General features: G+C 37.7%; 1 protein-coding gene across 3 annotated transcripts in view; it reads right to left on the bottom strand.

The window, feature by feature from the left end:
* Window positions 1-12,152: 12,152 nt before the first annotated feature.
* Window positions 12,153-15,487, bottom strand: part of slc36a4 (solute carrier family 36 member 4) — a 77,497-nt gene continuing 74,162 nt past the window's right edge. For all 3 annotated transcript variants that reach the window (XM_053687165.1, XM_053687164.1, XM_053687163.1), the window contains exon 11: window positions 12,153-12,742. In XM_053687165.1, coding sequence (XP_053543140.1) covers window positions 12,510-12,742 — 233 coding nt within the window. In that variant the 3' untranslated portion in view covers window positions 12,153-12,509. The remainder of the gene's footprint in view (window positions 12,743-15,487) is intronic.

The following is a 15,487-nucleotide window of genomic DNA, read 5'->3' on the forward strand; positions in this document are numbered from 1 at the left end:
CTTACTGTATTGATGTGCAGTTGCTTTTTTCAAAAACGGCCCAATTCACAGCTCACTACATCTCTGCTCAATGCCTCTTGAGGTAGAGGAGTAAGAGAACGACAGAACAATAGAATGATAGAACGGCAGACATAGATGGATAAACAAAACTTTGTTTATGTGTAAGTTACATAATGTTACCAAGTTCCATTAACTCAGATGCCCCCACACACACACACACACACACAGAACGATCCATCCTTCTATTATTCATAACCCTTTCCACTTTATCACATTTCATGCTACAACACAACTCCATTCAGTTTCATAAAAGAGCTACTTTTAAAAGTTTAATACACAATCACTTTTATAATTTATACCTTTTCCCCCCTTACTTTATGCTATTGCACTCTCTAACAGAGAAGAAAAGAACATACTGTGGATTGTGTGGTGAAATGAGACAAGATGGAGAGATGGAGAGAAGGCCAGTGAAGAGATGAACTGAAGAAGTGGCTGATTTTTGGTTTATTTTTGGAATAATTTCCTTAATCTCTTACAGATTGAGGTCAATGAAGACTAAGTGGCAGAGTCTTGGGCTTTGACTCGTGGAGATTTTCTGAAATAATTATAATAATAAAACATTATTTCTTGATCAATGTACAGACTTACAAAACAGGAAGAAATGTGGTTGAGAGGATCATTTCCATTTTAATTAACAGGAATCTGCAGATTAGAATAAAAACTAAAATGTCACATTAAAATCTTCCTGCTTGTCAATATTTATGTGCGAAGTGTGCACATCTTTCCTAATACTGAGAAATTATACTCAAGTATAGATATATTTAATCTTACTCTAAAAGTAACCACTCAAGCTTTAAAACAAAGTAAATTTTTTTTTTTCCACTGATGAGATGAAGTAAATGTTGTGTTTTCATGTGAAAACTAACTTTTATTCCTTTATCTGAAACTGTTAGGAGATGATTTTCATTCAACCATCATTCAATCCAGTTTACATTTGATGCTAGTCTAAACTGGCGTTAGCAAAGCAATCAGGCTCATTCGTTTAAATATAGCCAGTTAATGTTAGCAAATTAGCATAAACTTTCCTCAACATGCTTTTTCAATTTAGATGGAGTTCATGCCTCATAAGGAGGTATAGGACATGCCTCATTTTATACCAATCTTTGCTTATGCCAGTGTATGAGGTAGGCACTCATGCTCATGTTCCACACCACAGTCTGTTTTTGTAATTACTGATTGGATGCTAAACTGGAATGATTACATGCTAAACTGAACCAATTTGTACAATCATTGGATGGATCAGAGAGCTTTGAGATTGAATTAGTACTTTGAAGGTTTAAATGAAAGAGTAAGGAGTAGGGCTACAACTAAAGATTATTTTCATAATCGATAATCAATTTTTATTTATCCCCCTAACACACACACACAACAAGTTAAATAAACAATTAAATTGTTTATTTAAAATAAAATCCACAAACTGAGTGTTACAAATATAAATTCAGACTAAAACTGTACACAATCGTTTGTCCAAAACAGAAAATAACCCAACACACACACACACACACACACACACACACACACACACACACACACACACACATTGTTAACTAATTAACATGAACAGATGAAAAAAATTCTGAAGATTAAAGTAAGGTTATTAATTTATTGAATGTTATTAATTCATATTAACATTGACTCAATTCTAAAACACTTCCTGTTAGTCTCACATTCACTCACCACAAACAAAAGCATTTCTACTCCATCATTAACATCAAACTGTTGTGAAAAAAACTACAAAGGCAACAGATTTAACACATAACTGCATGCAAAGCCTCTTCTTCTCAGCGCTTCACCATCTCTCATTTAAACACATGCAGAGTGAAAACAAAGCCATGAAAGAGGCACAGGATTTTTTAATTATTTTTTTTATGGAAGAGCTAAAGACTTTCTGGCGCTAGATTATGTCGAGGCACAAACACAAACGCATTGTTGTGATCAGCTCCTGGGTATTAGCATGAAATAAATTAAACTGGAGGTGATCTGTAATGCAGGGTGAATACTTAAGTAATTGTACTTTGTTACTATACATGAGTATTATTTTGGCATGTTTATAACTTGAGCTTGAGTGTTATTGAGTTATTGAGAATTCTAGTTAATTACTAGAGAAGCACCGATGTTTCGGCCGATAAAAGCTATTTTTCACGCTATGGGCCGATAGTTTAAAAAAGTCAGATGATCAGGGCTGACTATATCCTATCAATCAAAAGGGGGCGGGAAAACACATGGATTCCGTGCTGTGTTTAAAGATGATGTTTCTTGTGTGGAATGACAAAAAAAAATAACAAGTAAAAATATTAACAAAATCTCAAACCAAGTAGCTAATAAAAATAACAAATTTCTATTTATCTTTTTTTAAAAATGTTTTTCTGAGCTAGCTACTTTTAAATATAAAACATTAGTCAGTCCCACCAGGATTTTGTGTGAAAGACTGTGCAAAACAATTTTGTGCGGTTGCGATTTCACCAATCCAAGTAGTTTTCCACACAAAAAAAGCACAAAAAAGTTGCATTGCAAATTTTGAAAAAAAAATCCGCAACAAATTCAGGTATTTTTGGTTGCAACAGTCACAAGAAAAACTGCCAATCGAACAAATCAATTAATACATGTATACATTTTCTTCTTAAATGTTACTTCTTAACTTTGCCTATGGTTGTGATGCCGTAACTAATATTAGTTATGTGAACCTTATGGAGATTTCAATCGAGTAAACATTATGACAGCAAAATTATGTTCCTATTAGCTACCAGATATCTAATATAAAGCTGCACCACTGTAGGTAGAATAATGTAAAGAGCTAGAAAATTATCATTTCATGATCAATTCAGACATTGCATTGTGCCTAGTGCGGTAAAGGTTTGCTTGAAAAACAGAATAAAGAATGAAAACCAAGCCTGTAAAAAGTCGCAGACTGAATTCATTAGGTTTGAACATATGTCTTATTGTGTATTGCTTGCTGCTGCTTCTTACTGTCTTATTCTTTGGCATTTCATGGCATTTCAGTATTTCACGGCACGGCGCTTCTGCAGGTGGTATGCCAGCATGGCCATGTCGACATGACGTCTCCGGCTTCCAGAGGATACGGGCGTGTGGCTCGGGTTGTGTTTTTGTGTTTGTAGTGAGTTTATCTTAACAGATCTCGCATCTTTGTTTTGTCCAACAGGATTTCATTTTTTCGTTTTCAGGAAATGAGGAGCGCATGAAGCCTGTTTTGGTGTAAAAAAAAAAAACCCCACAGTATTTCTTGGTATTTTTGTATCAAGTGTGTGGATAATCTGCTTTCAAACTAGCTCATGTGATTGCGCTATGATAGTTTACCTAATGTTAGCTGACTGATTTACTACAGAACTGGTTTTGAATGCATAAAAAAACAGCAAGTTTGTCAATAAACATGGCTAGGCCATTGACGTTAATGTTAGCTAAATAAGCTAGTGAGCTAGGTCGTGGTAAAGTTAAATGTGTCATTAAACCAAGCACTTGCACTGTGTAAAGCCGTGTAAAAATCTTAAGAAATGACTAGTACTATTCAGCGTATTGAATTACGCAGTATTGCAGTATGTTGACGACTTCTGCATCTCATGTTTAGGACAATAGTTGCACTATAGTGACAATTATTATACACACACACACACACACACACACACACACACACACACACACACATATATATATATATATATATATATATATATATATATATATATATATATATATATATATATATATATATATATATATATATACATATATTATGGATTATCTGGGAAATATATATTGGCCATAAAATATATTTAGCATGTATCATAGCTGTTTCTTATATGTATCATCTATCCATCCAAGTATGTGCCTAAAAAAATAAACCTTTAACAGAAGCTTTAACAGCTTTAATACCTTGCTCTGCATACTAAGCATGCAGTATTTTTCAAATGTTGACCTTTCTGTGGAAAGCCTTTTATGCTGTTTGTGCTAACAAACGTGGGGAACGCATGCAGCATAAAAAGCAACAAAGACTGAATTGAGAAGATATTGCTTTTGTTTACATAATTCATGATGATATTTAGAAGTGAATGAGAAACACCTATAGCTGCACTAGCAAAGTAAATCTGTTACCTGTTTATTTATAAACAATCATCCGTTTTTATTTTTAAAATATTGTATTTCTGGGTTTCTAACTGATCAATTCCGTAGCACATACAATGTGTTTTTATGAACTACAGCATGTTACAGGAAAATTATCAATTACAAACGTTATTGTTAACAAGAAAGTGCTTAGTGCTTTAGTGCTTTCTAATTGCAGGATGTTGCAAAATGTTTAATTCTTCTTATACTGCCACAATTCACCAACATTTACCATTTTATTTTATTAATGAACAACTTCTATCCATTTATAGCTACATTTAATGTTGTGGAACGTCCATGAAACAGGCTAGTTCCTGTTCTCGCTTACATTATAGCAGCCATAAACACTAGCAATAAACGCATTAGAACTTGTGATTTGAATTACAGCTAAAACAACTGCCAGAGCTGCTGTTACAGCAAATTAATCAACACCTCTTTCCTGAGCAATCAGAATCGAGAATTCAACAGTGCTATGATACCAATTTAAGGATACACGTCAAATAAATTGGAGTGAATGTATTCATATTAGCAAAAATATTGCATAGTATTACAATGTCTTTCTGTTTCTCAATGGACAAAGTGAAAAGAAAGGCTAGTGGTGATTTGGCTGGTTGGTGATTGGCTGATCAATCACAAGCTCCGCCCCTAGCCGGCTCAAGGATGCCTGATAGTGCGGTAAATTAGAATTGGAGAAAGAGTGGAGTTTGGAGAAAGAGTGTAATTTTTAGTTCATAGGTGCTTTGAAAGTAATATAGAAATTAATTAACAATGTCCATCTACACACATACATTATTACCTTTAGACCAGGATATTCATATGTCTCAGGAAGAAGTCATTAGTTATCCAGGACCAAGTGAAGTTGTGAGAAATGTGTGAGAAATATTGCCTCAATAACAGATAGTACTACTTGTTTTTCTTTGCTTGTGAGGACAATGCAACTAATTAATGCAGTGTCGACACTTCAACACGACCGTAACCTTGGTAACCAAAAGGAAATATTTTCAAATAAAAGGTTTACAAACAGTATTTGATTGTAAAAAAAAAAAAATAAATAAAAAAAGGAAAAAAAGGGAAAAAAAGAAATTATTATATATATTATTATATATTATATATATATATATAATTTATATATATATATATAATATATATATATATATATATATATAATATATATATATATATATATATATATATATATATATATATATATATGTGTGTGTGTGTGTGTGTGTGTGTGTGTATATGTGTGTGTGTGTGTGTGTGTGTGTGTAAGTTTATCTTAATATCTTTGTGAGGACCTTTCACTGACACGATTTTTTATGCAGTTTTTATCATGGGGACCAGCCAAATGTCCCCACAAGGTCACACACACAGAAGAGTTCAAAGGATTCTTTTAATTAGAAGTCCTACAGAGTTGAGATGTAGTGATTACAGCAGTCATAAATTATCCTCTCTCTCGCTCTCTCTCTCTTACTCACTCTTTGCGTGATCAGTAGTACTGTGTTAAGTTCATCAGAACTTATATGCATCAGCGAAAACCACACCATGGGGTATGCAAGTTCTGTGAAGCGAATGCCGAGAGTGAGAGGAATAGAGAAGAATCTTTGAATTTGTGTGTGTGTGTGTGCGTGTGTGTGTGTGCGAGACCTCAGACCCACCCTCACACATTATTACCAGATGGTGTTGTCGTCACAATTGTGCCCTAATTACCTGCACACACCTGTCACGTAATCACACACACACAAATTTAGGAGGTTTATTTATCAGTCTACCTCCTTGTTTACATATCTGGCCAGATTACAGTCTTGCCAAACTTTTTCCCCCATGCTCTGATGTGTACTAAACCACAGAATATTAACGTGTGTATGCGTGTGTGTGTGTGTGTGTGTGTGTGTGCGCAAATGTACGTGCTTCCCAGTGTGAGTTTTTAATTGGGCAGTGATCAAGGTAATGAATAATACAGAAGCCTGATCAGTGTTTCTGTGTACGAGGGACAAGACGAGAGCTTGATAAGAGAAAGAGGAAAACAGAATCTTCAGCAAGTTGTTGTTTTTCTCGGTAGTGGGAGGAGATGAAAGAGAAGAGATTTATAATGAGGGAGAATTCATCACAAGCAATTTGACAGACATTTACATAATTAATCGGATCCAGCAAAATAAATAAATGTCCCGCACATCATGACTGCGCCACCACTTTTTTTCCTTTAATATATCATTCTTTAAGATAATGTGAATGTAATGGTACAATCTTGGGAGCTCAGAGCCTAGCACATGGGATGAAGAGTGTATCCAGCTTGATAAATGAGGCCTGTTGTTTCTAGAAAAAAGAGAGAGCAAGAGAACACGTACATGTCTCACACGTAACTGGAGTCATATATAAATAGTCTTGTGTATAGCTAACCTTTCACATAGCTAGATTCTCATACGTAGCCGGAGTTTTCTGTGTAGCTAGCTCATCATTTATGTCACTCGAGCCAGTAATTCGAATAATCTAGCCAATAATCTAATAAACGCATAATCTGACAAGCATCACTTTCGGTTTTTGGTACATTCTCCACCGCTGTCCTGTCATTGGTTAGTTATCTGATTGTGTTCACCTGTACTGTGTTGCTCCTTGATTAATTGGTCTGTTTATACGTTGCTGTTTCGTCGTAGAACAATTTTGTTACTTTCGGTCCGTGCTCTGTTCTCTGAGTTTTGCGTCATTTTACTTCCTGGTTGTGACCTTTCCCTGTTTCGAGAATCGCTCTGTGATTTTTGCCTGTATGTATTTTAATACGCCACACCACAGACAGTGATTATGATTGTTGGATTTGCTCTAATAAAGCATGTAATACATATATTTTGATATACTGTATGTGTGTGTGTAAGAGAGGGAGAAAGACAAAAGAGCAAGCAGGTCTCTCAAATCTACAACAACAAAAAAGGGATCAATTGAAATCATGTCAATCAATCCTACAGATCTCAATCTTTTAGATCCTCACAGCAGGTCTCAAGCATCAGTTCCTGCTTGTGAATCAGTTTCTGGATTGATCTGTTCAACTCAGTTGACTAACTTTCTGGCAGGTCTCCAAACTCTTGGGTCATATCACTGGCAACGTGAAATTGATATTGATTTCCATTAAGCTACTTTTTAATTTCCTACTTTATTTCTCCACAATTTTGCTGTAATCAGTTCCCACCTGCTAGTTCATTCTTGCCTGTGGGATCACATCTACCAACCTTGGAAAGTGAGGGCTTATACGTACAGTACTTTCTCCACGGTATTAACCTGTGCTAACTTCCTTGTTCTTTTTGTTAGCATTGTTGTGACTGGGGAAAGTGGAAGGGCATTCCCGCCCATGGACTAGTGTGGCTTAATCAGGATTAGGAACCTGTTATCTACCAATGATCCGGTGAAACCACAAACACTACCTGAACGTGAACTGAGGAAAATGTGTCAGCCATTTAAAATTCGACTTGGTGATGAAACAGGGGAGCAAGACACATTATGATGGCATCACGGCATCATGCTCAGTGATGGACAAATGATACATTTATTAGCGAGCCCACTTTGCTAGGGAAAGTGAAAGCTCCAGTGTCTCATGTCAGTGAAAAACCACACTGAGGAACCCTGTTTACTGATAATGAGCTGCTACTGTAGAGCAAGACCCGGGTACGGGAGTAGGGTATATATTTATACGTTCAGTATAGCATTTGATTGGACAAACAGAAGACTATAAGACTAAAAATTTTCATAATTTTCCCAGAACTATAAAAATTACAACAAGAATATTCTTATCCATCTATTTTACATACTACTTATCCTAGACAGGGTCATGGGGGAGCCTGTAACCTGGAGCCTACCCCAGGAAACTCGGGGCTCAAGACAGGGGACATCCTGGACGGGGTGCCAACCCATCGCAGGGCACAATCGCACACACACTCATACACTATGGACAATTTAGAAATGCCAATCAGGAAACCAAAGTACCCAGAGGAATCCCCTGAAGCACAGGGAGAACATGCAATAGAGCATGCAAGCACTTGCATCCGCATCCTGGGGAAATCTGTGGTATCTGGCACCAAGACGTTACCAGCAGATCCATTTGAGTCCTGTAAGTTGCGAGGTGGGGCCTCCGTGGATCCGACATGTTTGTCTGGCAAATTCCACAGACGCTCGATCGAATTGAGATCTGGGGAATTTGTTGGCTGAGTCAACACCTTGAACTCTTTGTAGTGCGTCAGGACGCATTATCCTGCTGAACGAGACCACTACCATTAGGGCATACTGTCGCCATGAAGGGGTGTACTTGGTCTGCAGCAGCGAATACCACACGAATTCCAGGACCCAAGGTTTCTAAGTTATGGCTGATCGGTCTATATAAATGACTAGTTTAAAATATTTTCAATATTCTTGGTTCATCGGTCCAAAGCGTGATCTACATACATTTGTAACAATGTATGGATGGCTGCTCTGTTGTCTTCTTGCTGTAAATTGCCAGCTCTCATTTACGACTCAGATCTACAGTACGACTTCCTGTCACTTAATCGCGTCGACCCACTGCCCCTGTGAGCACGGTACAAATCTTTGTCTCTTTCTCTTCTCAACCCCCCCATCTTGAATATTACAAATGACATAATCGTTAACGCAAATGGCACAAGAATAGACTCGTAATGTCTGTGCACATGCAAATACACCAATATTAAAATGTCATTACATTTATACAAACACCCAAACAGAAAATTAAATAAACACAGTGGGATGTGTTTAATCTCCGAGGCGAGTCGGGCTAGCTGATTCGGTGACTCAGTGTCCCCCAGGCTGTGGCATTTTGCGATGAATTTTGCAGCGTCTGCCTTTCCCGCGATGAGCTGTAATTTCTGTGTGTGTCTCTCTCTCTTTCTTTTCCTCTCCCAGAGCCAAGGGCTGCTCATTATTTTTCCTTTTCCTTCTCCTGCTTTGATGCCAAGAACTTTCTGAGCTGTTTTTCCTCTTCTTCACCGACTCCGCTAATAAATCGTTCCCGCAGGGCGGTGGAAGATTACCGTATTCACACTCACACACTCATAGGGTTTCCTATGCTTGACTTCACACACATACACACTACACACCTTGTATCTCTGTTAAACAGCGTTATATTATTTTCAGTGAATACGTTCAGTCGTCGTCCGTGATCCAGACAGTTGAGCGCTACAGCTACAGCACCACACAGTGTACAAAACATCGGTTTGCGCTGAAGTCATATCATACCGTGTCTGTTTTTATTAACAGAACATGGATTTATTTGTGATATTTACAACATGAAATTTCTGAAAACAATAAATATTACAGTCAAGCTGATTGCTGATATTCTAGCAAATATTTTTTTGTTTTTAAATGTATTTTTTTAAGCAAATGAGGCTTTGTCTAATTAAACGTGCAGAAAGTAAACATTTACATACTTAATAAAGCCATTCATTTAGTCTTTGGGTGTTAAATTATTTATTTCACTGCCAAAAAATTATCTCTTGTTAAAAAAAAAAAAACATTTGTTTTTGACAGAAAACAAATATAATGTTTGCTGGAACGTCGTTTCTTCAATGTTTAACTGAAGAAAAAAAAAACATGAAATATTTTTAACATAATTTATAATATAAAAATTCTGAACAAGTGAATTCTGAGGAATATACCGTATTAGGATAGAAACAAATAAAAAATTATTCGAATTTCTTTTATGTTGTTTTTTTTTTTAAAAATACGTGATGTCACGTCTTCCAACGATAGTTCCCTCAATTTAGAAGGTTTCTAAAAGAAACTGACACGTATTATAACGCATCGTAAGTACACAAACGTTGACATGCAAAACGGTAATCTTGCTTACAATAGATATATATTGACTGTGTGAAGTGGGTGTGGCTACAGCCTTCGTTAAAGCTGTTAAGTTTCAGATCATTTGGTGGTCGCAAGAGGAAACCCTGATAGCACCAAGCTGCTGTGCAGGGAATAATACACCGCCCACGTACTGTAATATCTGCCAAGCGGTGCCGAGTTGATGAACAGGGTGCCAATACATTGTGCAGAGCTACAGTCAGTAATTATATACATGCAGAAGTGACATACATAGTAGGAGCTCCTGATAAAGCAGGCAGTGGATATTAAAAATGCTGTGTTGTGGATTTTCTGGATGCCTGACATTCCTTTCAGAAATCCTCTGTGTCGCTCATCTATAAAAAGCTCACAGGGTCCTATTTCTGTCCTCACGTGTCAGAGACACGCTCACGCACTCGTCCTTGCGTTCCCTCTTCTACTTTCACATTCTCTCCATCACTCCGCTCTCTCTCTCTTCACTGCTTCAATCCCTAATCTCTTTTCTTCATCCCCTTTATGTTCTTCACGATGTCATCTTTTAAAATATATTTTCTTTCACCTTCCCCTCTCTCTCTCTCTCTCTCTCTCTTTCTCTCTCTCTCTCTCTCACTCCCTCGCTCTCTCTCTCCCTCTCTCTCTCTTCCTCACGTGCCAGCTGTCAGGGGAGCAGTGATGTGTGCCGAGAGCAGGCATGAGGAGAATACAAGCACGGCCAAGCTAATGAGCCAAAAGCAGAAAGAGAAAGAGAGAGAGAGAGAGAGAGAGAGAGAGAGAGAGAGAGAGAGAGAGAGAGAGAGAAATATGGACAAAGAAAGTGAAAGAGACAGAGATAAAAAAAAGAAAAAAAATGGAGAAATGGCAAGAAAAAGAAATAGAAAGCAGGATGAAAAGAATGAGTGCGAGAGAGACTTTCTATAATTGACAGGATGACAGGCGTTCAAATCTCCATCAACTTTCTGTGTGTGTGTGTGTGTTAGTTAGATTTGGTCGAGCCATATAATTAAAAAGTGTGTGTGTGTGCATGGATTTGGTTGAGCGATCAAGAATGTATGTGAGAAAGTGAATGTTCACAGCAAAGGTTCATACTATGGCCAAGGAAAATACTTGTTTCTGATTGGCTGACAGACCTGTACCTCTAACGCAGATCCAGTCTAAAATGTTTGACCTAGAATGTAGCAACAACAACAACAACAAGCATTAATAACGGTTAAAGCTAGGCTAAATGACAAGAAAAATGAAAGGACATGGATACCAGCCAAACTCAGTATCCGAGCTAGAAGGTCCTTGGTCAGGGAAGGCTTTAGTGAAGCATGGTGGAGGCAGTGTTGTGCTATGCCAGCGTTTTTAAAGGATGAATGCAGCCAAATACAAAAGGAAATCCTGACGTTTCCAAAGTGCAAACATCATCAGACTGGGGTGACAAACGACCCGACATGTTCAGTGGTGAGTGGCTTCAGGACAAACCTCTAAACGTCCTTGAGTGGATCCCTCTAGAACGTCTTCATGGAGAGAACTGAATACTGTTTGTCAGTTTACAGACACTCCCTAATCCACTCCGATCGATCTCGAGAGGATCCGCCAGGGAGAAATCGTCCAAATCCAGACGCGCAAAGCTTGTAAAGACTTACCCTCGCAGACTCGAAGCTGTACTGTTCTACAAAATTCCAAATAAACGGTCTGAACATTTTATCTAAAATGAGCGATTTCAGTCTCTGATTTTAAAATACGTTTATAAAACCGTTTTCGCTTCGTCACTATGGGGATTTATGTGTAGATTAATGGGCCAAAAAAAGTCTATCTTTTAAATAGACTTTAGACTGGAGCAGTGGTAGCCCAGTGGTTAAGACGTGGGGCTACTGATCATACGGTAATAAGTGCATGCCCCAGCACCACCAAGCTGCCACTGTTGGGCCCTTGAGCAAGGTGTGTCTGCACCCTCAACTGCTCAGACGTATAAAATGAGATAAACGTAAGTCGCTCTGGATAAGTGTGTCTGCCAAATGCCATAAAGGTAAATCTATTGCATGATAAACTGCGCAAAAAAGTCTGCACATTTTTCCAAACCCAAAGATCACGTTGTGTCAGGAGGAAGATGAACATAGTGGTAAATACCCAGTACTCCAACATTTCAAACTCAGCGAAACAAAAAACGTCTGTTAAAGTCATTCATTTATTCATAATAAATCTGTTAAGTCAAAGAATATATACTGTACAGTGTGTAGCACTCATAAACATACACAGACACAAACACACACAATAGGAGGAATGTAATGCACTACATGAAACAGACATCAATGGTCTCCATTTCACTCATCTCTCTCTCTCACACACACACACACACACACACACACACACACAGGGTGAGGGACGGCAGTGTGTGCAGCTGGAATGAAAAAGTAATAAGAGAGTTATAAAAAGTGTTGACCCGTGTATTTGTTTCCAGGAGTACACAACGCAGTACGTTATCGCTGTATTGGGCAGTAGGTCTGGCTTTGTTCTCGTCGTCAGGGAGATGGGTATAACATCTCCCCCACTGTGACGTACGTTCCTGTGAGGAAGCCGAGGAATCCGATCAGGGCGATAGACAGGTCCTTCAGGAAAAGGAGTGCGGACGGACGAGTGGAGCAAGCGATCAGTTCGACCAGGGGCGGGAAGATGAGCGCCAGGGCGGAGCTACTCACCGCGCCCACAAACGAGATGACCAGATCCAAACGAGGGACGAGAACAGCCACTGCACCTGCGGAGGGAGGGAGGGAGGGAGGGAGGGAGAGAGAGAGAGAGAGAGAGAGAGGTGGATGAACACTATTTTTAATACTGTTTTTAACATGCATTTGTTGAACAACAGATTCAGCTAAATGATATAAAATGATTTTTTTGTGTGTATTCTTTAACGAAATATCAACAGCACTTGGTAACGCCTTCATTCCACAGCTGTGTTTGCTAAAGATAGTAGTTGTGTGAATCCTACGTTCATTCATTTTCACTCTCTCTCTCCCCCCCCGCTCTCTCCCTCTCTCTCTCTGGGGGATTAATGCGACTGAACACCAATCAGCAGCAGTGCAACTATAAAAAAGACAAACCAGGCAACCGCCTCAGGCTCCAGTCAGTATAGCTGACCACTTCAGTCCACCGTAATATCAAATGTCAAAATCCCCTAAAGGCTTCTGAAACTGCCAGAAGGTTGGAAAAGCACTTCTCAGAGAAGGAAGCAGGGCAATTAGGGAAAGATGCTTTCCAGAGCAAAAAAAAAAAAAAACACCCAAAAAAGCGTGGTGAAAACGCTAGAGCTGAGCGTTTTTTTTAGCATGATAACTGTGTAAACATAAAGAAATAGTTATGTAAGAAGCTTTATAATTAAAAAAAAGACTAAAAATCATGTTTATATGTAAGAATTGATTAAATGAAAAGTTCCAAAACTAACTCAGTCCTTAGCTGTGACTGCAGTAAATGTGACACATATCATAAAAGTGACAACGCGACGGCCGCTAGAAAGGCACAAACCGAGACACTATTCATCATATAAACAAAAAAAATCTGACAAGAAACGGTACTTCAGTGGTGAGAATTTCACGAATTGAGTGCCGTTGCCACTCGCAGGGTTTCTCTTAACGCAACGTTAGCTTTCACATTTCAGTTGTCGTGATTGAATCGTCTCGGCGGCGTCACAGTCGCACTCCGTTCATTTATACTTTACAACTTCTTTCCCGTCTCAGCTACGTCTCAGTGATGAGGTTAAACACTGCTGATGGAAAGAAATGACTCGAAAAGCTCTTTCTATGAGGGAGACTGTGAGAGACATGCTTCTGAGGGCTTTTACAGTCCTACAGACTTAAAAACATTTCATTTCTTCTCTTTATTCATAGTAGTACTCGTTGTAGTATAAATAGTAACAATAACATTAGTAGTAGTAGTAATAATAATAATAATAATAATAATAATAATAATAGTATTTGTAGTAGTCGGAATAGAAGTAATAGTAATGGTAGTAATAATAGGAGTAGAAATAATGGTTGTAGTAATAGTACTAATAATAGTAGTAGCAATTGCAATAGCCGAAATAGTCATAGTAATAGTAGTAGTAGTAACAGCAGTAGTAGTAATTGCAATATTAATTGTAAGTAATAGTAGTAGTAGTAGTAGTAGTAGTAATACTACTACTACTACTACTACTACTACAGTATTAATACTGCTAGTAACAGTTGCAGTAGTAGTAACAGTAGTAATAGTAGCAACAGTAGTCGGTAACAGTAGTCAGTAACAGTAGTAACAGTAACAGTTGCAGTAGTAGTAACAGTAGTCAGTAACAGTAGTAATAGTAGTAACAGTAGCAACAGTTGCAGTAGTAGTAACAGTAGTCAGTAACAGTAGTAACAGTAGTAATAGTAACAGTTGCAGTAGTCAGTAACAGTAGTCAGTAACAGTAGTAATAGTACTAACAGTAGTAACAGTAGTAATAGTAGTGATAGTAACAGTTGCAGTAGTCAGTAACAGTAGTCAGTAACAGTAGTAATAGTACTAACAGTAGTAACAGTAGTAATAGTAGTAATAGTAACAGTTGCAGTAGTAGTAACAGTAGTAATAGTAGTAACAGTAGTCAGTAACAGTAGTAACAGTAGAAATAGTAACAGTTGCAGTAGTTGTAACAGTAGTCAGTAACAGTAGTAACAGTAGTAACAGTAGCAGTAGTAGTAACAGTAGTAACAGTAGTCAGTAACAGTAGTAATAGTACTAACAGTAGTAATAGTAACAGTAGCAGTAGTAGTAACAGTAGTCAGTAACAGTTGCAGTAGTAGTAACAGTAGTCAGTAACAGTAGTAATAGTAGTAATAGTAACAGTTGCAGTAGTAGTAACAGTAGTCAGTAACAGTAGTAATAGTAGTAATAGTAACAGTTGCAGTAGTCGGTAACAGTAGTCAGTAACAGTTGCAGTAGTAGTAACAGTAGTCAGTAACAGTAGTAATAGTAGTAATAGTAACAGTTGCAGTAGTAGTAACAGTAGTCAGTAATAGTAGTAACAGTAGTAACAGTAGCAGTAGTAGTAACAGTAGTCAGTAACAGTAGTAATAGTACTAACAGTAGTAACAGTAGTAATAGTAACAGTTGCAGTAGTAGTAACAGTAGTAATAGCAACAGTTGCAGTAGTAGTAACAGTAGTAATAGTAGTAATAGTAACAGTTGCAGTAGTAGTAACAGTAGTCAGTAACAGTAGTAATAGTACTAACCGTAGTAACAGTAGTAATAGTAACAGTTGCAGTAGTAGTAACAGTAGTCAGTAACAGTAGTCAGTAACAGTAGTAACAGTAGTGATAGTAACAGTTGCAGTAGTAGTAACAGTAGTCAGTAACAGTAGTAACAGTAGTGATAGTAACAGTTGCAGTAGTAGTAACAGTAGTCAGTAACAGTAGTAACAGTAGTGATAGTAACAGTTGCAGTAGTAGTAACAGTAGTCAGTAACAGTAGTCAGTAACAGTAGTAACAGTAG

Source organism: Ictalurus punctatus, chromosome 17 (genome assembly GCF_001660625.3).
Source record: "Ictalurus punctatus breed USDA103 chromosome 17, Coco_2.0, whole genome shotgun sequence".
In the NCBI taxonomy this organism is placed as follows: domain Eukaryota; kingdom Metazoa; phylum Chordata; class Actinopteri; order Siluriformes; family Ictaluridae; genus Ictalurus; species Ictalurus punctatus.